The sequence below is a fragment of the Danio rerio genome, chromosome 11 (assembly GCF_052040795.2).
Source record: "Danio rerio strain M-AB ecotype USA chromosome 11, GRCz13ab, whole genome shotgun sequence".
In the NCBI taxonomy this organism is placed as follows: domain Eukaryota; kingdom Metazoa; phylum Chordata; class Actinopteri; order Cypriniformes; family Danionidae; genus Danio; species Danio rerio.
Genome location: NC_141031.1, coordinates 42,035,023 through 42,057,925, shown reverse-complemented (window position 1 = coordinate 42,057,925; position 22,903 = coordinate 42,035,023). Strand labels below are relative to the sequence as shown.

At 38.6% G+C, this 22,903-nt stretch overlaps 2 protein-coding genes across 2 annotated transcripts in view; one reads left to right on the top strand and one right to left on the bottom strand.

The window, feature by feature from the left end:
- Positions 1 to 15: 15 nt before the first annotated feature.
- On the bottom strand, positions 16 to 5,133 carry zgc:112255. The gene is given in 5 exon segments (NM_001020669.1): positions 16 to 311; positions 2,197 to 2,328; positions 2,679 to 2,765; positions 2,871 to 2,986; positions 5,059 to 5,133. Coding segments are annotated over 5 exon segments (570 nt in total). The 5' UTR covers positions 5,108 to 5,133; the 3' UTR covers positions 16 to 125.
- A 1,932-nt stretch (positions 5,134 to 7,065) lies between these two features.
- The window catches only part of p3h1 (prolyl 3-hydroxylase 1), a 29,784-nt gene continuing 13,946 nt past the window's right edge, over positions 7,066 to 22,903 (top strand). Inside the window, exons 1-7 of the mRNA XM_087274213.1 lie at positions 7,066 to 7,534; positions 10,894 to 11,046; positions 12,926 to 13,115; positions 17,121 to 17,252; positions 18,757 to 18,896; positions 21,746 to 21,835; positions 21,919 to 21,971. Coding sequence (XP_087130339.1) covers positions 7,079 to 7,534; positions 10,894 to 11,046; positions 12,926 to 13,115; positions 17,121 to 17,252; positions 18,757 to 18,896; positions 21,746 to 21,835; positions 21,919 to 21,971 — 1,214 coding nt within the window. The 5' untranslated portion in view covers positions 7,066 to 7,078. The remainder of the gene's footprint in view (positions 7,535 to 10,893; positions 11,047 to 12,925; positions 13,116 to 17,120; positions 17,253 to 18,756; positions 18,897 to 21,745; positions 21,836 to 21,918; positions 21,972 to 22,903) is intronic.

Sequence of the window (22,903 nt, the reverse complement as noted above, 5' to 3'; positions counted from 1 at the left end):
TGACAAAGCAACCCATTCTGAAAAAATTAAATTGAATTTAATGTGTTGTATATTAACAAACAACTCATATATTTTAAAACCAGGTGGTCATTATTTAAGACTGTTCATGAGTGTTCTATGTTCTCTCACTGTGAAAGGCCTTCGAAATTGGGCTCTGTGCAGGCTGGCAGAGCAGTCTGTCTATTTAACAGTTTGTCCATGATGCCAATTTCAGCGTCCCGTTTCTCAACGTCTTCCTGAGGTGTCCAAGACATGTCGTGTTGGAGTTTGTATCCGCCAAGAAACTTGTGAGGACAACTGGCACCCCATTCCTATAAGAGAGTAAAACAGTATGTGAAATTAGCTGTTAATTATTGTACTTTGCTTCGTTTATGCCTTGTTGGAAATTCATGAAGCGAAGGCCAGGAGTCTCTGGATGTAACTTTAAGCAGGACTCAATATTAAGAACTCAACAAAGTCTGACTAAGGCAGTTAAATTGTATTTATAGGCATTCAACTAGCAGTCTTTCTATGTGTCTCAGGAATGACTGCTTAACAAATATGTAAATGGCAAAGCAGGAAGCAACCCTAACTATGAACTCAAGCAAAGATAGCCCCTTTAGGATTACAGAACCAAATAGTTCAAGCCACACCTGTTATGAAAACTGGTGACATAAGCATTATTACACAGCAGGACTGACCACTCAGTTCACCTTAGGAATGATTAATATTCTTGCGTCACACGTATGGTTCGACGCAGCCTTTCGTGCGGTCGCATAGCCCTCACCATGGCTGACGCCGACACTTACCTCCCAAAAAATTTAACTACAAGCTGCAACAACACATATTGCAAGCTCTGTGATTGGTTGGCTAGGTAGCAGGGACGAGTGTGGGCGGTGCTGATAGTTGTGAGGCCAATGGAGTGATTGTTTACAAGTGTCGAGTCCCGTAAAGGAGCTCCGGATGGATTCTTTTGTTTTGTGTTTACCTTATGATTAAAGATTTTGCTCGTCCGCCGGTTCCCGTCTCTGAATAAGTGAGTTTTAGCTACTTGTGCATTAAGGTAGTGTTTAGAAAAAAACAAAACACCTGTGAAGAAACTCGACAGAGGAACATAAAAACCTACTGCCATCAAGTGTTTCGGAAGTGTTATTGCAGAGCAACACAAAGAGCATGCTGAATTATAAATGCACGACTACGCGCAAGGTAGACGCTGTGGGTCACGGCAATTACTTGACGCAGAAGTAGAAACCAGCATTTAGGGTGCAGTTGGCCAAATGATTAGGAAGTTGGACTTGATTCTCTGTCCCGACACGAATTGAAGGTGGGGGAGTGAATGAAACGCACTCTCTTCACCTTTGATACCCAGGTCATGTGCCCCTTAGCAAGGCACCTAACCCCTCACTGCTATGGTGTGCACGTCGCACTCGATTGTGTCCACTTGGATGGGTGAAAAGCAGAGGACCAATTTAACCTTACTTACAAGACTTGACAATATTGTATTGACAGTATTCTAATCATACTCGACAATACTCACTTCACTTTAGTTTTATGTAATGTTATATCAGGAAGTAGATCTTAATCAGATTCCTAAAGGGACAGTTCTACCAAAAGATTTAAACTGACTCTCTATTTACTCACCCTCAAGCGATTAAAAAACCTTTATTAGTTTCTTTCCTCTATGAAACAGGAAGATGATTTGTAGAAAGCTGAAAACCTGTTATCACTGACCTCCATGATAGGAAAAACCAAACCTATGAAAGTCAACGGTTACAAGTTTCCAAAGAAAGAAACTCAAACAGAGTTGGAAGTAAATGATGACAGAATTATCATTTTTGTGTGAACTATCCCTTTAAATTTAAAACAAGTAAGCAGAAAATTTTAAATGTATAATTCTTTAGTGCTTTTATTTTGTTTCTAGGAAGACTTTTTTTTTTTTTTTTTAAATTACCATTACTAATCAGTCATCACCAACCAATTTAGATTACACTTATAAAAATGGATAAAACCAAAGCTTATATTCCCGCCTGGTATTAACATGTGTTTTCAGTAATCCTACCACATGAGATCAGCTGAGATGCATTACCATATGCACTTAAAAATCTTAAAATCTCTGTGATGAACTCTTCTATTCCATTTAGTCATGCTATACATCCCTATCAAGGGAGAAAACTTCAACTGAATAAGTGGAAATGGCTCTTAGAGACTCAAACTTACCCGTGGAGACAAAATGGAGAAGTACCGCTGTCCCGATTCACGCATGTAAAGATAATACATGTTTCCTGGTTTCTTCACAACATTGCAGGCAGCATGGTGAAGCTCGGCATCTTTCCTAGCATCTTCCAAAACCTGAAGAAAATAAAACCTTTCATCTTAAAAATCACTTAATGTAAAAACACGGCTAATATGGACAACAATATCATGAAACTTTTTCAAATGCAAAGGAAAATGTATTTAGAGCATGGTTGTGAAAAAGTCACAGCTTCTAGTTCAGAAACATTTATTCATTCATTCAATTTCTTGTCGGCTTAGTCCCTTTATTTTAATCCGGAGTTGCCACAGCGGAATGAACCGCCAACAAATCTAGCAAGTTTTTACGCAGCGGATGCCCTTCCAGCCGCAACCAATCTCTGGGAAACGAAACATTTATATACTGATGTTTTATATAAATACTCATTTTGCTAACATTTCAATCTCACCTTTCTTGCTTGCTCCTGAAGGTATCTTATTTGATCAGCAATGACTGTAAGTCTGTTGCAGGCGTTGGCTCTGATAAACTCATCTCCCTAAAATCCACACAAAACCCAATAAAACTGATGATTGATTGACAAAGATTACAAAAACCATTTCTGTATCACAAGTGTAATAAGAAAGACAAATGCATCGCTTACCTTCTGCACTTGCTGTGCCAGAGAAACCAGATCCATAGGATCTCCAACCCGGTTAGTCTGGTAAGGACTCACCAGAACCATTCCACTCGGGTTACTGCTGGTCTCCACCAAAGTTACTGTAATATTAGTATACACAGCACAGATGTGTATTTGCATGTAGAGTAACACACTGATTAAGTGGAATATTCCCCTTACTACACTGTATTATGGGAATCCAGGATTTCTGGAGGTTTAAGTTAAATTTAAGACTTTAAGAACTTTTCAAGACAATTATGAAAGAATATTCAGACTTACACAGGGCTAACGAGAAAAGAAAATTAAAATTTAGCTATTCTTTAGCTATATATTTAATATAATAATGTCACAATAATTCACATATAATAATGTGTCAACAATCAAACTAATTGTATATTTTTTTTTAATAATTTTTTTTTTAGAAACAATAATAAATGTATTGACAACAGTCAGTCAGTGTCAACATTACAGGCAGCATGGTGTTGTACTTTGATAGTCATTGGCTGCTATTAAGATTTCACTAGTTAGAATTTGCAAACATTACTTTTGTAAAATTGTATTATTAAGGAGAAAGTCTAAATGTGTGAATATAAAACCAACTTTACCTCAATAAGTCCCTGATGTAGTTTTGCATCATGGTTTAAAATGCAACATTATAAGTTATTAAATATTGTATAAGTAGGCCCACCCGGAATCTGTGTGCGCAGAATTCCGCAGATTTTTACCCCATTATTAATTCTGTTTATTTACTTGAGTAAATGTGTGTAAATCTATATTCATTCAGTTTTTTTTTTATTAATTTCAGTAATATTATTGACTAATGTGAAAATGTTTATCTGATTTATGTACAATGCAGTTTGTACAGTAATGTTTTCTGTTTTTAACTAGATATATTATATCACAAACTTGCTTTATTTACCAAATGAAGTGAATCTATTTGGATTTGCAATTTAATCATTAAATAAAAGTCCCAAAATAAGTCTGCAGAAATCCACAGACTTTTACCAAATATCCTTTCTGGGTAAACTATACCTACTGCTCGGTTTACACAGTGAACTTTTTCCCAGATTGTAAATCTTCCTCATTCACAACAGTCAGTCAGTGTCGGTGTAGTTATAAGTGCAATTGAACCAATATTATGGTACAGAGCATAATTAAACTATATTGATGAACATAGTTAATGAGTAAAACGTGTTAAAAGATTTACTGAGATGTATTGTTGGTGATTGGATAGCTTTACATGGACATATGAAAATTAGGACCTGTTTAAAATTATTTTAAAAGATCTACAACACAATATTTCAGTGTATATAAGACTTTTTAAGGCCTACATTTTAGTTTTTAAAATGTAAGACATTTTTAGACATTTATGATTCCTGCAATTATAATTTATGTAAAATTAACATAGGTACTAAAATAACTTTAGCACAAACTTTAGTTTTGCATTATAGTTTCAAAATGCAACATTATATTAATACAAGACATGTTTAGAACAGATAAAATGTGTAATTAATCGCAACTCATGGCCATCATGCATTTTAATCAATTGACAGCCCTACAATAAATACTACGGAAGACAATTGCAGCTGCTTTCCAACATTCTTCAAAACATCTTCCTTTGTGTTTAACAGAATTAAAATATATGTTAAAGGTTTGAAACAAGTGGAGGATATTAAATTAAGAGTTTTCCTTTATTGCTTTGCTCAGCTCTGAGCTTCCACAGGAATTCAGCAGGAAACTACAGGTACAGTGTTTTGTAAGAGTTATTATGTAAGAAGTTTGATAACCTCTCGTGAGTGGAAGTAAACAACCAGGTTAATGTAGAGCAGAGGTTTACGATGTTTAATAATAATGATAATAAAGTTAAAAATGTACTATTCAAAATATGTTTTGCTAACTTTTATATGAAACTAATTAACCTTTAAGTAAATATCAGTAAAGGTGAGCCAATAACGAGACGTTTGAAAGCTGTCAACTATTAATAATCACAAAATGATTACTTTTAAGCAAACACTTTTAATGAGTTGTTATTATTTTTCATATTTTGCTAACAGTATGTTAATATTAATCATTTACTAGATTACCGTTAGGTAACGTAGTAAAACAACAACAGCAGCTGCCAAAGAATGCGCTGTAATATGACTGGATTTATCATTAAAAGCATTTGTCTTACCCGTAGTGGTTTTATTCGGTTGGTGTGGCAGACTGACACTTCTATCCATGTTTACTGAAGTATTTCCAGCACAATAACTCGAGAACCGCACCGGTGTAACATAAGTCTAGCACGACACGGAGGAGGCGTTTCTAGGGTCCTGTTAGGTTTCCTGCTTTTAGTAGCAGCTGTGTAGTTGCCTGCAAAAAAATAATTGTATTTTAGATATCTACTCGATTAAATATATATTTAATATATGGATAAAATTGTGTACATGTTTCTAAAACAATAATTGAATATTGTAAGACTCATTAACATTCATTATAAATATATATTTTTAAATAAACCGATCGTGCATGTTTAGAGGTAGCCCTCGCGTTAAACATTCAACCAAACGGTATTATCATGTAAAATAGTAGAGAATGTTGTAACGCGAGTAAGTTATGAAAGTGCTGAGTTTGAACTTATAAAACACAAAAATGCAAGTCTGTACAAGTTTATCATTTGTTTATCAAGTTAAATCATTTTACCTTTAAATACTTAGAAAGAAAGAAAGCATTTATGCTTTATCACAGTCTGTAAATGAATACATTCGATATATGTTGTAGCTAACAGTTACTGAGAATGTAAAATGTAAACTGCAAATTTAAATACATTTAATAAGTAAATAAAACAGGAATGTAAATATTAAATTAAAAAATTAAATTTTAAACCATGCTAAAGGCCTTGGTAGCCTGTAACATTTCCTAACTTGGTTATTTCAAATTGGATATCTGATCATGTTGTTACGGTGGCTCAGTAGTTAGCACTGTCGCCTCTCAGCAAGAAGTTTGCTGGTTCGAGTCCCAGCTGGTCAGTTGGCATTTCTGTGTAAAGTTTGCATGTTCTCCCTGTGTTGGAGTGGGTTTCCTCCGGGTGCTCCAGTTTCCCCCACAGTCCAAAGACATGTGGGACAGGTGAATAGGGTAGGCTAAATTGTCCAATAATATCCAGCTGCAGAACTGCACACGTTTTAGGCACACTCTATATATAACACTGTTATATATGTCCCACTGCTAATAGTCATGCCTTCACTTCCACATTAGAGTTTGCAATGTTTTGACTCATATGTTTTATAAAATTAATGCATATTGGCAATAATAATAATAATAATATATTCAAAGATGACAGAAAATTGTAACCTTTTGCATTGTTGGTTTGCTTTGGAAACATTTGATGGAAGTGAAATTTAAAATGAAAAACGCAGTCTAAGATTTGTTTGCTAAATAATGGATGAAGTATGCTTGCGGTGAACCTTAACAAGATCATAGTCAGATATATTTCAAATTAAAAGATTAAGCGAGTAAATCTAGAAAATGTTGTATACTGTTAACCCACCCATGTGTTATTAAAAAAAGGTATTACTTTCATCCCTGCTGAAGGGGTCAAAAGTAACAATGTGCAACTTTTGTTGAAAGTAAAATTATTTTGAAGTTGTTCTACATTGATACATTAATGTGGGCTTTTTTTAAGCTGCCACTATGCTGACACATAGGCATTTGTAGCTCCACCCTCTTTTAAAAAGAACAAAATCTAATTTGAATTTAAAGCGACAGTCACCAAAATAACATAATTAGGATCAAAGCCTAAAACGGGCAGTTTTAAAGAATTACAAAACATTGTGTGTGTTATTTTAAGCTAAAACTTCCCTCTAGGGACATCAGAAACTTGTTTTATATCTTGTAAAGTGTGGCATAATCGATCCCCTTTAAATTATAACTATAAAAAGTTTGGGTTTCTTTTAATTTTTTAAAAAGATACCAACTCCATTACTTTACATAATACTGTAACTGCTAGTTTTACTTCACAATGTTACTCAACTGTTACTCAACCTCAACTGTTACTTAAATCTTCTAAATCTGAGACCAGACCCGTTTTCACACAGTTGCCCTAAATATCTCGCTCCCCACACTGGCTTTCAGAGCTCCTCCCTCTTCAGAGACTTTAGGACAGTCTCCAAAACCGAGATCTACCTCCTCGCAGGCCTCCAGTAGTCTCCAAGATGTGGACCTCACTGTGCCTCATCTCAATCCTCTCCACTGTCCACTTCACCCGGTGTGACCCTCAAATCAATGCGGGATTTCAGCCGTACGACCTGCTCTTCGACAACGCGGTGGAGGCGTATTATAAGCAGGACTGGCTGGCTGTGATCCTCAACATGGAGAAAGCGCTGCGGAATAAAGGAGCGCTGCGTAAAATACAGACGCACTGTCGCCTGTCCTGCGCCAATAACACCGCTTTTGGGGAGCCTCTTCCCGGTTTGGGCATCCCGATCCCAGGCTCCGGCTCTGTGGAGGATTTAGCGTTTTTCCAGAGGATCCTCCAACGGGCCGATTGCGTGAATGCGTGTGAAAGCGAGAAACTGGGACCGGCGACCCTGCATAAAGTTAGTGAGAATGTTGAGCTGGAGTTTAAGAAGAGGACGCCGTATAATTACCTGCAAGTGGCCTACTTTAAGGTAATATGAAAAGTGCATGAAAACTTTTTAGTATGAGAAAAGTGTGATTTAACTTTAAAGCTAGATGCAGAATACAATCTGTGCATCTCATTTTTTGTAAACAAAGAATATCGATTGTAATATACGATGTCTGTCATGCGTTTTGATAAAGTTGATATAGATGTTTGTGTACAAAATGCAGATGTCATTGAATGGTTAAATGTTTGAAAAGCTCTTCCACGTTTCCCCAACCCCCCCAAACTCACATTACTGTGCCACGTCTTTAGGTGGAGCCTTGCAAAGCCTCTCTGATGCTTCCAGAGCTCATGAAAGTCATAAAACACCACTGCTTTGTGAAGTGATGGTTTAAAAGTGATATAAAGTCGTGTACCTGAGCTTCAGGTCACTATATCAATTTACTTCAATATTGATGACATGGGTAATGATGTGCAACACAACTTGTAATAATAAATTGTGAGTGAGCTATTACTAAATATCTTTTTAAAGTTGTTACTTTAACTTAATGTCATTTTTTACTTGAAATAAAACAACCAAGTTGCCAATCAAATATTTATAATATAGCCTAATTTAGTTTACATTACAAATAAATTCAAACTGTGAATTAAATTACAAAAAGCATTAATAATAACAATAATAATAATGGTAAAATAACACATTGAACACACACAAGTTGGTTTGGTGATTTTCAGAGACTCTCCATGGGCCTTATGTATTTTATACAGTAAAAATGCTTATTATATGACCCTTAATCCAACCCTCATGTGAAACATGTGGCAAATTTGAACTGTAATAGAGTAGAACCATGTCATATACCCATGTCATTATACAAATAAACTGCCCTTGTAAACCACACACACGCGCATGTTTGCTTTTGTGAAAAGTGGGTACATTACATAGGTTTCCATTCATTTTATACTGTTTAAACCGTGTATTGTATTGACCTCACCCCACCCTACCCATAAACCCAACCATCACAGGAGACTGTATGCAGCTTTACTCTCTTATTAAACTCATCCTGTGTGATTTAGAAGCTTTTTGAGAAATGAGGACGTCACCAATGTCCCCATATTTTACCTCCTTTTTGTAATACCTGTGTCATACCCATGTCATACAGATTTGTGTCCTGATATGTCACAAGAACACGTACACACACTCACACACACGCTGCATATGTAATTAGAGTGAGCTGTACTCAAAAGTTTAAATAGCTACTCAATATTAAAATAACATTTAGCATATATGGATTTTTTTTTGTAGTTTGAGTTAAATAAAAAATCAAGACTATTACTAATCTTGATAACATTAAACACACATTCATTCATTCATTAATTTTTCTTCTGCTTAGTTTATCAGGGGTCACGACAGCGGAATGAACCGCCAACTATTCCAGTATATGTTTTACGCAGCGGATGACTTTAGCCTCCTTGTTAGAGCAACCGACTCAAATGCAAAGAATTGCCGATTCGATCCCAGCTCATTCCAGGTTGGGTGCAGTAGTACAGGTGTGTTACACATGGGGGCTCGTCTGGGATTGGAGTGAGGTTTGGGGGGGGTGAGCTTAATGGAGGCCAGCTAGCAAAGTGCTATGCAGGTAACCTCACTCCTTTGACCTCTAAAAGTGCTCTAGCAACAGTCACTAAAAGCCATGGTCTTTAGCCTCCTTGTTAGAGCAACAGACTCCCCTACAAAGAATTGCCAGTTCGATCCCATGTCTGAGCAGAATGGGTGTAGTAAGACCGGTGGGTTACATTTATTTTTCTTACATGAATCACACATTTCATGTCACAAAATCTCTGTGTGTTAATAGGAACCACGGCTATTGATTTGGACTTGTTTGTATGGTCATTTTTATCAAAATATCGATCATCAATCACTGCAATTTTATGAATCACCAAGGACCACAGATTAAGCTCAAAATCTACTTTAATGTTTAATGTTCAACCCAAGCTCATTCTGAAAACGTAGTCCCGCGTTTTCTGGAGACAGCGGAATACGTCCCGGGGGGTACGTACGGCCGCGTTTATTTTTTTCAAGCGAACGCCGCGGGGCGGTGTGACGCTGTTCCCTTTCGCGCTTGCCTTACCTCCTTGTGGAGGGCTTCCCCGCTGCAACCCGTTTGTCCACTTAGCTCAGCGTGTACGTCGGCAGGCTCGAGATGCAGAGAGGAGTCGACCACGGCGACCGGTTTCGAGTCGAAGAGCAGTTCCAGCAATCAGGTAAGACAAAAACAGAATCCCAAAAACTAAGTGAACGAGTTTCGTGACAGGGTGAGAACGCGGCGAAATCCGAAAACGCTGTGGAATAAAAAAAATCAGGGCTTTTATTTTTTTGGAAGGCTTTTGTGAACTGTTGCTCGGGTTTAGGGAAGCGAGCGGGCGGGCGGGTCGATCGGTAAAATTGGTTGGGTTCAGGGAAGGAGGAGGGCGAGTCGGCCGATTGGCCGGTCGCGCAGTCAATCATCTGGTCAGTGGGACAGCGGCCTCCGGTGGGTACACGCGAGAACAGCGCGGGCGCGAACCGAGCTCGCGAGAGGATTTCGCGGATTCGCGAAAACAAAAACTGCAGCCGTACGTACCCGCCGGGACGTATTCCGCGGTCTCCAGAAACGTCCGCTGGACTACGTTTCCACAATGAGCCTGGGTTGTTAATGTTCTACTGAAGAAAAAAAAAGTCACCAACATCTTGAATGACCGGTGGGTGAATAAATTAACAGCAAATTTGAAATTTTGGGTGAACCACCCCTTTAATTAGATATTTTTTTGCTATTTCTGCTGAGAATTTTGGTAAAAGGCTGTGGATTTCTGGGGATTTATTTTGGGAGTATCATAACTAAAACCTTAATATATGAAATAAAAAATTATATCTTTTAAACTTTTATTTAATGTTTAAATTGGAAATCCAATTAGATTCACATCATTTGGTAAATAAAGCAAGTTTGTGATATAATATATCTACTAAAAAACAGAAAATATTACTGTGCAAACTGCATTGTACATAAATCAGATGAACATTTTCACATTAGTCAATAATATTACTGAAATTAATAAAAAACTGAATAAATATAAATTTACACACATTTACTCAAGTAAATAAACAGAATTAATGATGGGCTAAAAATCTGCAGAATTCTGTACGTGCACAGATTCCGAGTGGGTCTACTTAAGATACACTACACTAACATGTACATGTATGCACACAGCATATACACATACTGTATATCACATTATATGATTTGAAATGTGTCAGTAAGATACATTCTAGAAATATTTTAACGTCTGTTTTTATTCTGAACTATTTTTATAGAGCTCTGACTTGCAAACCCTGAGAATATCTGAACATTTCTTTCCTTGTACTTACAGATAAACAAGCTTGACAAGGCAGTGGCAGCAGCAAATACATTTTTCATGGCGAACCCCGAGCATGTGGAGATGAAACAGAATTTAGATTATTACAGGATGATGGCTGGGGTGCAGGAGACCGATTTCAAGGACCTGGAGGAGAAACCGCACATGGTGTGATGAATGATTATGAACCTAGACTTAGATTTATATTCCATGCAATCTTTGCCTTACAATATATGCTTATAATTAGGGATGCAGAATATACACACTGTAAAACCCCAAAAATTAAGGTAGCTCAAACCATTTGAGGAAACCGATTGCAACACAATTTAGGTTCAAAAACGAGTCCTTACTTAATCTATTTCAGTAAATGAAGCAATTTGAGCCTAGTAAAACCCATAAAGGAAGAGAACTCAAACCAACTGAGTACTGTAAAACCCAATGAGTTAGGGCAACTCAAACCGTTTGAGGAAACCGATTGCAATAAACAACTAATCTATTGGCTTGTTTCCACTGACTGGTACAGTACAGTACGGTTTGGGTCGATATGGGTCACCTTTATCAGGCTTGCATTTCCACTACCAAGGGTACCCTTTTGGTGGGCGTGGTGCATGACAAAGTTTCAGTCGTATCATTCTCGCTCGAGGAAATGTCTACAATAAAGCTGTACGGGTCGCTCACATATCATATGAAAAGCACTTCTCACAAAACACACATAAATACTTGTGCAAAAATGTTCATTACTAACTTTTTTTATAAACATGATTTAATTATAACTGCAGATCAATGAGAGCGCGAAATAGCCTAGTGTAACATCTGTAATTATATTAAATAAATAAATAAATAAATGAACATATATGAACACATACATACACACTACGATATTTTACATACTACAGAAAAACTACACGCAGCATCCATTTCGTCCTTAATTAGGTTTAAAACAACACAAAATATAGCCCACAGTCAGTGAAAACCTCATATCTGTGTCTGTATTCTTCAGCAGCACATGTAGCCTCTGTTAGAGAGTCACTCCATCATTCCCAGTTCATTTTAGTCCAAAAGGTGATGATAAAAAATAAAACATGGCAGTTTGTTCACGTTTGCTGAAGAAATAATGTGCTACTTTTTTCCCGCCTTCTCCTTTTTTTCGCGCTTCACTCTCACATTTGTCAGTGTATGGCAGAATCGGGTTTCAATATCACGTCAGTAATCAAGCGCACATTATAATCATCAGCTCAAGAAGTTTGTGTATGTCAGATTTAGACGCGCGGGGAGCGCAAGCAAGAAAGCGAAACCTCTCACGCTTCAGACTGGCTCGTAAAAAACTACAAGGCACAGGGTAGATTCTGCTCTACTCCATGGCTTTGTGGCTGTTCATCAACTCGACGGCAAGGTTTGTTTGAGCCCGGATCGACCATGGCTCATTATTGTATGTATATGTAATTCCGCTGTAATCTCTCGCTGTGTATTTCAAACATGGCGGGGATTTTGTTTTAATTCTGGCTTGTTGCGTAAGCGAATGTCGTATCTCTGTAAACCAATAGCGTTTAGCTGCGCGTCTAGCTCCACCTATTGGTACCCTTTCTCGTGTTTGGTACCCTTTCGAAAGGGTGCTGAAAAAGTGGTACGGTTCGGTACGCCTTTTGACAGTGAAAACGGCCTTAAAAGCATATCAAACCGAACCATACCGTACCACTCAGTGGAAACGGGCCATTTGAGTACTGAGAACTTAATCCATTTAAGTTGAAGTAATGAGGTATTTAATTAACTCATTACCTTCAACACTGTGTTCATAACAATGGATTTAGGGTTTTAGATGGTTTTAAAGCGCTAAAAAAACAACTGCTTTTATTCTAGCTGAAATAAAACAAACGAGACTTCAGAGGAAAAAATATTATAGGAAATACTGTGAAAAATTTCTTGCTTTGAAATTATCCTCAATTTCACAATATGTTTTGCAGAAAATCTTGTCAGTTTTTCCCAATACCATGCAGCTCTACTTATAATGCTATTTGAATAAGCTGTGACTGTCATTTCTGATTTTCAGGCAGAATTTTTGCAAGGCAAGATTCATTACAGTACGGAAGATTTCGTTCCAGCCGTCGAGCATTTTGAGGCGGCGGTTGAAGAGTATTTCGGCGCTTATGAGGAATGCCGAGTTCTGTGTGAGGGAGCGTTCGATTATGACGGATACAACTACATGGAGTACAACGCTGATCTCTTCCAGTCAATGACAGGTATGTGCACTAATGACTTTCACCAGATTGTGTTTGTTTGATTATCTGTGATTTAAAAGTCAAAAATCTAAATTAATTAGTATCAGTATGTTAATCTTAACCCTTTGCGTGCTTTTAAGGGATGTTTTCATCCACTCTGGGGTGACTTTGATTCTTAATTTGGCCACAACATTCAGCAAATGGAAGGATTTTTGGTGCCAAATCTTATTTTGACTTTGAAATTTTCCAAAAATTCAACAATACACTATAAGCAAATTGACTACCTTTTTGTCATGTTGGTGGCTGTTTTTGCCCTGCTTCCATTATAATTTCACCTTGACACCATATAATCATGCGTTCTTGATTGTTGGTGGTCTTCCCTGTTGGAAAGAGGTACAGTTTGTCATTTTTACTGTCATGTACATGAAAAAAATCTGGTATAATGTTAATTACACAAACTGTTGCAGCAAACACACGCATGCACACAGTCTGCTCTGGTCCAGAGACACAGAAGCACAAAGGAAATACTATGCGACAACTGGCACAGTCCACAAAATGCATCTGAACTATTAAATGTTGAGAAAACAGTGGGCGTGGCTTGTTTTTTTCTACTGCAAGCTGATTGGATGTAGTAAAGTAGGCACTTCATTCAGAAATATCAGGTTATTATAACCTATCAGACACCCTCTGCTCACCGTTTCTGTGTTTTCAAAACTAACCATTGAATGGGTGTGGTTAAGCATGTTAGCCACGCCCAATACCTCAGACAGATGTTATCTGAGAATTTAACTGAAAACAAACAGAAAGTGCATTTTCAGATTTTCAATTAAAGGGCAAACTATTTTTTTTTTCTTCTTAATGACATGCACAGATGAATGACGTGAGCTAACAAAATCATATGGTTAGTTTTGATTTCATGGGGACTTTAATGTCAGTTTGTACATGCTCCATATTGTCTCTCTACGAAGGACAAGGAATGTGTACTGGAAGCTGTTAGCAAAGACTATAGAATACACAAGACGTGTCACTTGGATAGTTTTGAATAGGGAAAAGTTTAATGGTCAATATGGCGAATGAAGCCCCGCCCTCTAGTACAGGAGCCAGTGTTAGGCAACCTACTTGAAAAATGTAGTGAGCTAAGCTATAGGGTATATGCCGAAGCACGCTAATAGGACTTTTAATTTGCCAGTAACCTGGGTTAAGCGCCTCCGGCGAACTGTATGCTAATGCAAAAACTGGTGCGTTTAACTAGCTAAGTGATATCCGTTATAAAGTGGGTCTCAGATTGTACAAGAAGCTCTGCATTAAATTACATTTTCCCTCGCCATGTGTTTATAATATGAAAATTTATTTTACCCCAGTATATTCAATGGCGCTTCTGCGCTAGCCTGCCGATTCTGACAGGCGCGTGCAAGCGAACGGCTTTTTGTTTCGTTTTACGCTTGAACAACTAAATGAATGCCAAACTTTATTTAACTGAATTTATTTTAATGACATTACAACATCGATGCTGTAAAAGGAACCGTCTAAAATGGAAAAAAGTTCACAATAACAGGTCACCAGAAGTTTATCAGTATGGGAAAAACACCAGCTCGGCATATACCCTATTAGCTACCCTGCTTAAAATGTAGCTTAACTACACTAAAAGCTATCCTCTGGGAAATGTAGCAAGCTAAGCTAAAAGCTACATGGCAAAAGTAGCTTAGCTACATCGAAGCTATTTTTACAATTTTCATTTTTAAATCGAAGCAACTTAAATCCAAGTCAATCATATCTTGGTGATCAATAAAACTGTCAATGAAACATATGAGGCATACTAGTTCAGTTCAGTTATTTACTGTAAATAATATGCTGTACTTCACAGAAACACATTATAGCATATAACAGCAAATCAAAATATCCAATAAAACCAGGTGTTACACATTTAAAATACAATAGTCATTTATAGTTCAGTGAAATATTTTGGAATAAGCATTATATTGTGTTTGTTGAGATATATACATATACACACATATATACATATACACACACACACATATATATATATATATATATATATATATATATATATATATATATATATATATATGTGTATATATAGGTATTGAGGTACGGTCACAAGGAATCCTGCTTCAGAAATAACTCTTCTCCCTCAGTTATCTTTCCATCAAGTTTCGGAAGGCGAAGAGGTGGCAGCAACGCACCAAAAACTATGTTGTCGAACACCGTAAAATAGGAAAAAGAAGAAATCGCCATTCTTGCATCATATGGATTTACTTTCATCACCTAGACGCCGGCCTCAAAGCTCCGTGAATGTTGGTGTTATCATTTATTGGTCCGCGATCAGTAAATTAAGCTTGTGTGCACGCTACTGCGCTACTTGACTAATAAAATAGCTTTGCTACTGAAAAGCTATTTGATTTAGAAAGTAGCGACGCTATCGCCACACTGTTGAGAAATTTAGTTAAGCTAGTGGCGTCACTACTTGTAGCGACGCTGCTGCCCAACACTGACAGGAGCGAATCATTGGCTGCGTCCGAAACCACATACTTCCATACTATACAGTACGCTAAAATCAGTAAGCGAGCAGAGTAGTATGTCCGAATTCCTAGAATTCGAAAATCAGTATGCGAGAAGTACCCGGATGACTTACTACTTCCGGCGAGATTCTGGAGTGGGTATCTAATGCACGCTGCACTATCTCACGATGCCCTGTGAGAGAATTTATGAATGGGAGTCAAGCAACGCAACTGATGCAGGTTGGTCACGTGACCATGACAAAATGCCGGATGTAGTACGTCCAAACTGTTGTTTAATTTTATTGGTGATTCCGAATATGAAATTCAATCGTAAGCTGGGCAAGCAGTTTTGGAGTGTCTGATGTATCCCCGTTCAGACAGAATGCCAGAGCATACTGCCCGAGAGGCGTATTAAAGATGGTAATCAATTAAAATGACTTTCCTTAAAGGGACTTTGCTATTATTCAGCAGCAGCATTGTGTTTCAAAAAGACTGAAAGTAAATAAACGCCAGGCGGTTATAACACAGGTTTAAGCGTCTTACGTCTATGTGCATGCACAGTACATAAAAGAATACATAATTAGACATTTTAGTGTGGATGAATGAAAGAATTGAAAATATAGTGTGGACCTGGAGCATTTTTAAACAAAAATTTAGTGTAGCCATAACCTAATGGCTGATTTATACTTCTACGTCAAGTGCACGCGTATGGTCCGGCGTTTGCTCGGTCGCATAGCCTTCACCTCTCAAAAAATGCAACAACATGTCGCAACAACTCGTAGCACAAGCCCTGTGACTGGTCAGCTTGGCAGTGTTGACGAGTGTGGGTGGGGCTGAGAGCCCGATGGAGTGAGTGTTTAAGAAGTGTCGAGTCCAATAAAGGAGCTCCAGAATGAAACTTTTGTTTTGTGTTTACCTTTTGATCAAAGTTGTTGCATGTCTGCCGGTTCCCGCCTCTGAATGAGTGAGTTTGAACTACTTGTACATTAAGGTAGCATTCAGAAAAAACAAAACACCCGTGAAGAAACGACACAGAGGAACATAAACACCTAGCGTTTTGGAAGTGTTATTGCACTGTCATTGTGGGTCACGGCGATCACTTGACGCAGAAGTATAAATCAGCCTCAAGTCACACAAAACTCATTCAAGGTACTTTAGGACACCTTTAATAATCTCTCTTACTTGAAAATCGAGTTGTGTTTGATGTCTCGGAGTTTTATTTTCCTTTAATGTGTTTCTGTTAGTCTAAATCTGGGCTGCTCAACCCTGTTCCTGGAGATCTACCTTATAGTTGATTTCAGTTGCAACCCATATTAAACACACCTGCCTGTAATTATCAAGTGCTGTTGAGGTTCTATTTAATTGGTTCAGGTGTGTTTGATCAGGGCTGGAGCTGAACTTTGCAGGAAGGTTGATCTGCAGGAACAGAGTTAAGCAGCTCTGGTATAAGTCTTTCAAGTATGATTTTTTTTTGGAGAATTGATGTCTGTATTTACTTTGATCACAGATCATTATCTTCATGTTTTGAGCTGCAAACAAAACTGTGCCGTTGAGCTGGCATCCACCGCTGGGAGAGAAACACCTTTTGAAGATTTCCTGCCCTCACACTTCAACTACCTGCAGTTCTCATACTATAACAGTACGGTACACTCCTGAGTAGCATAATCATGTTCAGCACCCCATTTTAAAGCTGTTATTCTTAACTAAAAACAGAATTATAAATATTTAGTTTTCTTTTGGTCATTGAATTAGACTTAGAGGGCAGCACAGTGGCTCAGTGGTTGGCACTGTCACCTCACAGCAGGAAGGTTGCTGGTTCAAGTTCTGGCTGGACCAGTTGGAATTTCTGTGTGGAGTTTGCATGTTTCTCCCGTGTTGCTGTGGGTTTCCTCCGAGTGCTCTGGTTTCCCCACAGTCCAAACACATGTGCTATAGGTGAATTGAATAAACAAAATTGGCCCTAGTGTATGAGTGTGTGTGAATGTGAGAGTGTATGGGTGTTTCCTAGTACTGGGTTGCAGTTGGAATGGCATCCACTGTGTAAAACATATGCCAGTTGGTGGTTCATTCCGCTGTGGAGACCCCTGATAAATAAGGGACTGAGCCAAAGGAAAAAGAATGAATCACACTTTTAAGTATTAATTAATTTATATTAGTGTATTAATGTTATTAAAACTGACATAAAATATTAATATCACTAGCTTTTTAGAAATTAGTTTATATATTTTTAAATTGCACGCATTTGACTAATAATTCTAACTAAATATATTACATACTAATAAATATAACTATTAACATTATTAAAGCTAATTCAAATTAAAAAATGTTTATATTAGATAAAAACTATAACAGTTCTGTTACATTTATAATACATTATCAAATATTATGTTTTTTAATTGTATATTAAAAAAACTAAATGTTAAATCTTTAAAAATCATATATTAAAAAAAATTATAAATACATAAATATGAAGGATTAATAACCTATATTTTTAAATGTAGCAAAAATATTAATGTGCATATCTATGAAAAGTCAAAGTGTCAATTATTTTTTACATATATGGAAATGGAGGGGTCACGGTGGCGCAGTGGGTAGCACAATCTCCTCACAGCAAGAAGGTCGCTGGTTTGAGCTTCGGCTTAGTCAGTTGGCATTTCTGTGTGGAGTTTGCATGTTCTCTCTGTACTGGCGTGGGCTTCCTCCAGGTGCTCTGGTGTACCCATTTCAAACACATGTGCTATCGGTGAATTGGGTAAGCTAAATTAGTGTATGTATGTGAATGAGTGTGTATGAGTGTTCCCAGTACTGGGTTGGAGCTGGAAGGGCATTCACTACGTAAAACATATGCTGGATAAGTTGGGGGTTCATTCCACTGTGGTGACCTCAGAATAATAAAAAACTAAGCCAAAAAGAAAATGAATAAATAAATGAGTATTTGAAATTAGCTGTAGACTGCAGAGACGATCAATCAATCAAATTTAAATTAAAAGTTTATTGCTGTCTGTATTATTAACACTGATAAATGTAGCAAAAATATTAGTGATATGTGGATTGTTTGTTTCCATTGGTTAAATTTTGATGTACTTCATCATTTATTTACGACTATGTTCATTTTAAAAGCTTTTGATCTCTTTCTTTCCCAGTGGAGAAATTCGAGCAGGCCATTGAGTGTGCTAAAACATACCTGCTCTTCCACCCTGAGGATGCAGTCATGGCTCAGAACATTGCGTATTACTCCGCTGTGCTGGGAGACGAAAAAGCCGTCAACATCACGGAAAGAGAGGTATAGAGTATATATCAGTGTTTCCCAACCCTGTTCCCGATGGCACACCAACAATACACGTTCAACCTCTGCCTAATCAAACTGAATCAACTCATCAGAACATCAGAAGAGACTCCAAAACCTAAATTTAATGGGTCAGAGAAGGGAGACATCCAAAATATCTACTGTTGGTGTGCCCCCAGGGACAGGGTTGGGAAACGCTGGTCTAGGCACTTGCACATTTCTGAACTACAGTACATTTATGTTTTATATCAATTAATAAAAACATTTTCCTATCATTAATGTCTTTCTGATGAGACGTTAAACCGAGGTCCTGCCTCTTTGTGGTCATTACAAATCCCATGGCACTTTTTGTTAAGAGTAGGGGTGTAACCCTGGTGTCCTGGCCAAATTCCCTCTCGGCCCTTAACCATCATGGCCACCCAATCATCCCTATCCAGCGAATTGGCTCTATTACCGTCTCTCCACTCTTGTGAAGCATCATACACGATAAACGCGCTATATAAATCCACATTACTTACTATTAAGGCTGATTTATACTTCTGCGTCAAACGCACGCGTATGCTACGGCATTGACGCATAGCCCTACGCCATGGCCGTCGGAGTCTGACGTGCACCTCTCAAAAAATGTAACTACACGTCGCAACAACGTGTAGCGCAAGCTCTGTGATTGGTCGGCTTGGTAGCGCTGACGAGTCTGGGCGGGACCGAGAGCCGCGCGAATGGCTCGAGCCCGATGGAGCAATTGTTTTCAAGTGTGGAGTGTTAAAGTTACCTCATAGTTAAAGTTGTTGCACGTCTGCCGGTTCCTGCCTCAAAATGAGCGAGTTTGAGCCACCTGTACATCCTGGAAGCGTTCAGGAAAAGCTAAACAGCAGCGAAGAAACTCGACACAGAGGAACATTTACACCTCACTGCCAACTAGCGTTTCGGAAGTGTTAATGCAGACCAACAGAGACAGCGCGCAGAAGTATAAATGCACAGCTACGCGAGTTGCACGCACCGTGGGTTACGCCGGTCACTTGACGCAGAAGTATAAACCAGGCTCTAGTGTCTAATGATATTAGAAATTATTAATCTCTAATGCAGGGCTATGCAATTGCCGAACCCAGCCCCTAAAGCAATTTGTTCCAGCCCTCCAAATAGTGACCAATACATCAAAAATAAATTTAGTTCAGTTGAAAAACGGCCCCTATAGTTATGAAGTGACGAGCGTCTGTTCAATACGTAAGTGTTGCGAGCAGCTAAAAGCATTTGGATATGTTTGTAGAAAAGGCCTTTTGGACAATGCACTGATATTGATAATAGGGATGCAATGAATAGCTGATTTTCACTATTACGGGTAATTATTCGTAAATTAATCTGTTGCACGGAACAAAACTGCTGCAACTAAACAAAGTTATGCCACCTGTGTGCTAGTTTAAAGTTCGGAGCTTATACTGATGCTAATACGCACGCACATTGGATTAGCTAGAAGCAGGCCGTTCACATATTGGGTCTTTTCCGCGCACAAGTTCATTGTTTCCAATGGAGACGTGCGCATATTAGAAGCGGACCGATGCACTTGAGCCCTCCAGGCGCACATAGTAGGCTTATGCTGTAGCGGTGAGAGTTGTCCATGGCTTTCAGTGCAGTGTAATCAAAAGATTCTTTAATCTTTGCATCCCTAATTGTTAGGCAGTTTAAAACATAACTTAATGAATGTGTCTGAAAAAGAATGTATAGAAAAAGTCTACTCAAGCAACTGCTTTTGTTGTGCTTCGAAATACAACATTTGAATATGTTTGTAAAAAAAGCCACATTGTAAAATACAGTATATGAGCTCTTATATTGCTGTTGTGTCATCACTTATATTGCAAGTCATATCTCTCCGGCCCCTCTTTGGGATGCTTTTCATGAACTGGCCCCAATGACAAACTAAGGCCGTACTCACACTAGGTACAGTTGCCTCGAACCGGGCCAAAGCACGCTTGTCCCCCCTCCCGTCTCCCCCGACGGCCCGCGCTCACACCATATCGGGCCTCGACACGCTTACGTCATCGCTGCTGCGCTGTTCAGAAGCGCTTTCTATGGCAAGCCTTTTTAGCATTTAAATCTTTGCTCTGACTCCATAAATATATTTAGAGATATCTCTAATTATATTTTGACTAGTCATAATTAATTGACATGCAGTCAAATATTTCGCCAAACAGTCCTTAGGGATGCGGGGACACGCAGATATTTTGCCGAACAGTTCCGCCACTTTTGGCGCTCATAAACAAGCATTAAGCTCTCGTGCTGCAGGAATGAGGAGGTCTGCTGAAGGCGCGCAGCTGGCGTGCTGTGAGGAGTTTGCGTCTTTAATAAACTACGACAGTTTGCGTTCACATTCTTACAACAGTAAGAATGATTAATAAATCCATATCAAACAGTCCCTTAAAAGTCACGTCTCGCTTTCGGTTTCGGGCTTTGGCGCGTTTTGCACTCACACACAAGCGTACCGCGCCAAAGCCCAAGTGTACCGCGCTCAGGCACACCTCTTCCAACCGGGCCAGGGCCGGCCAAGTGAACCGTGCTTGAGCCCGATTTAGCGCACTCACACCTCTCAAACGATCCGGGAAACGGGCCTGGGCACGGTACGGATGGCATAGTGTGAGTAGGCCCTAATTGAATAGGCTTGCTCTAATATAAAAGAAATTAGTTTTTAGAAATTAAAACTATTATTAAAACTATGTTTAGAAATGTGTTGGCAAAAACTTCTTTCCGTTAAACAGAAATTGGGGAAAAAAATATACAGTGGGGCTAATAATTCTGACTTTAACTGTATATCGTCATGTTTATTATGAACATTGTGTGTTTTCTTCTTACAGGTGGTTAAACAGCATATAAAGAGATCTCTGCTGGAAAAAGAGCTCCTTTACTACGGCTATGAGATGTTTGGTAAAGCGTTTGTTGATCCAGTAAGTGTGCTCACTGCTGTGCTTTTCACATTGATTTATTCATTCACAAGATAAGGTCAACTCTTTATTTTATTCTGCCTTAGGACACATGGACACCTGAGGAAGTCATGCCCAAGAAACTAAGAGACAAACAGAAGTAAGAATAATTATGTTGTTGCAATCAAAGTATTACAGATGCAATGTTAAGAGGTTATTATTTTGATTATTGGGTGCTCTAAGATAGATTTAACATGCTTAATATAAAAATATATCTAAAAAAATAATCATTTATCATTCATTCACTCATTTTCCTTCGGCTTAGTCCATGATTATCAGGGGTTGCCACAGTGGAATGAACCGCCAACTTATCCAGCATATTTTTTACACAGCAGATTCTCTTCCAGCCGCAACCCAGTACTGGGAAACACCCATTCACTCTCACATGCACACACACACACACTCATACACTACAGACAATTTAGTTCATCCAATTCACCTATAGTGCATGTCTTTGGACTGTGGGGGAAATCGGAGCACCCGGAGGAAACCCAGGCCAACACAGGGAGAACAAGCCAACTCCACACAGAAATGGTGCTAAGCACTGAGCCACTGTGTCGCCCATGTTATTTTTCATATGCTGTTATTTAATTGAGTTCTGGTTTCTGCAAAGCCCTGCCTTATCAGCTACCGGTTACACACTAAAGCTAAGCTGGGCTGAGCCTGCTCAGTATCTGCATGGGGGACCACATGGGAAAACTAGGTTGCTGTTGGAAGTAGTTAGTGAGACCAGCAGGGGGTGCTCAACCTGTGTGAGTCTGTGTCTGTGTGAGTCCTAATGCCCTAGTATAGTGAAGGGGACACTACACCATACACCAAGAGTGGCCAACCCTGTTCCTGGAGAGCCACCTTCCTGCAGATTTCAGTTGCTACCCATATCAAACACACCTGAACCAATTAATTAGGACCTGAACACCACATGATAATTACAGGCAGGTGTGTTTGATATGGGTTGCAACTGAAATCTGCAGGAAGGTGGCTCTCCAGGAACAGGGTTGGCCACCCCTGCTATACACTATACGTTTGGCCAGC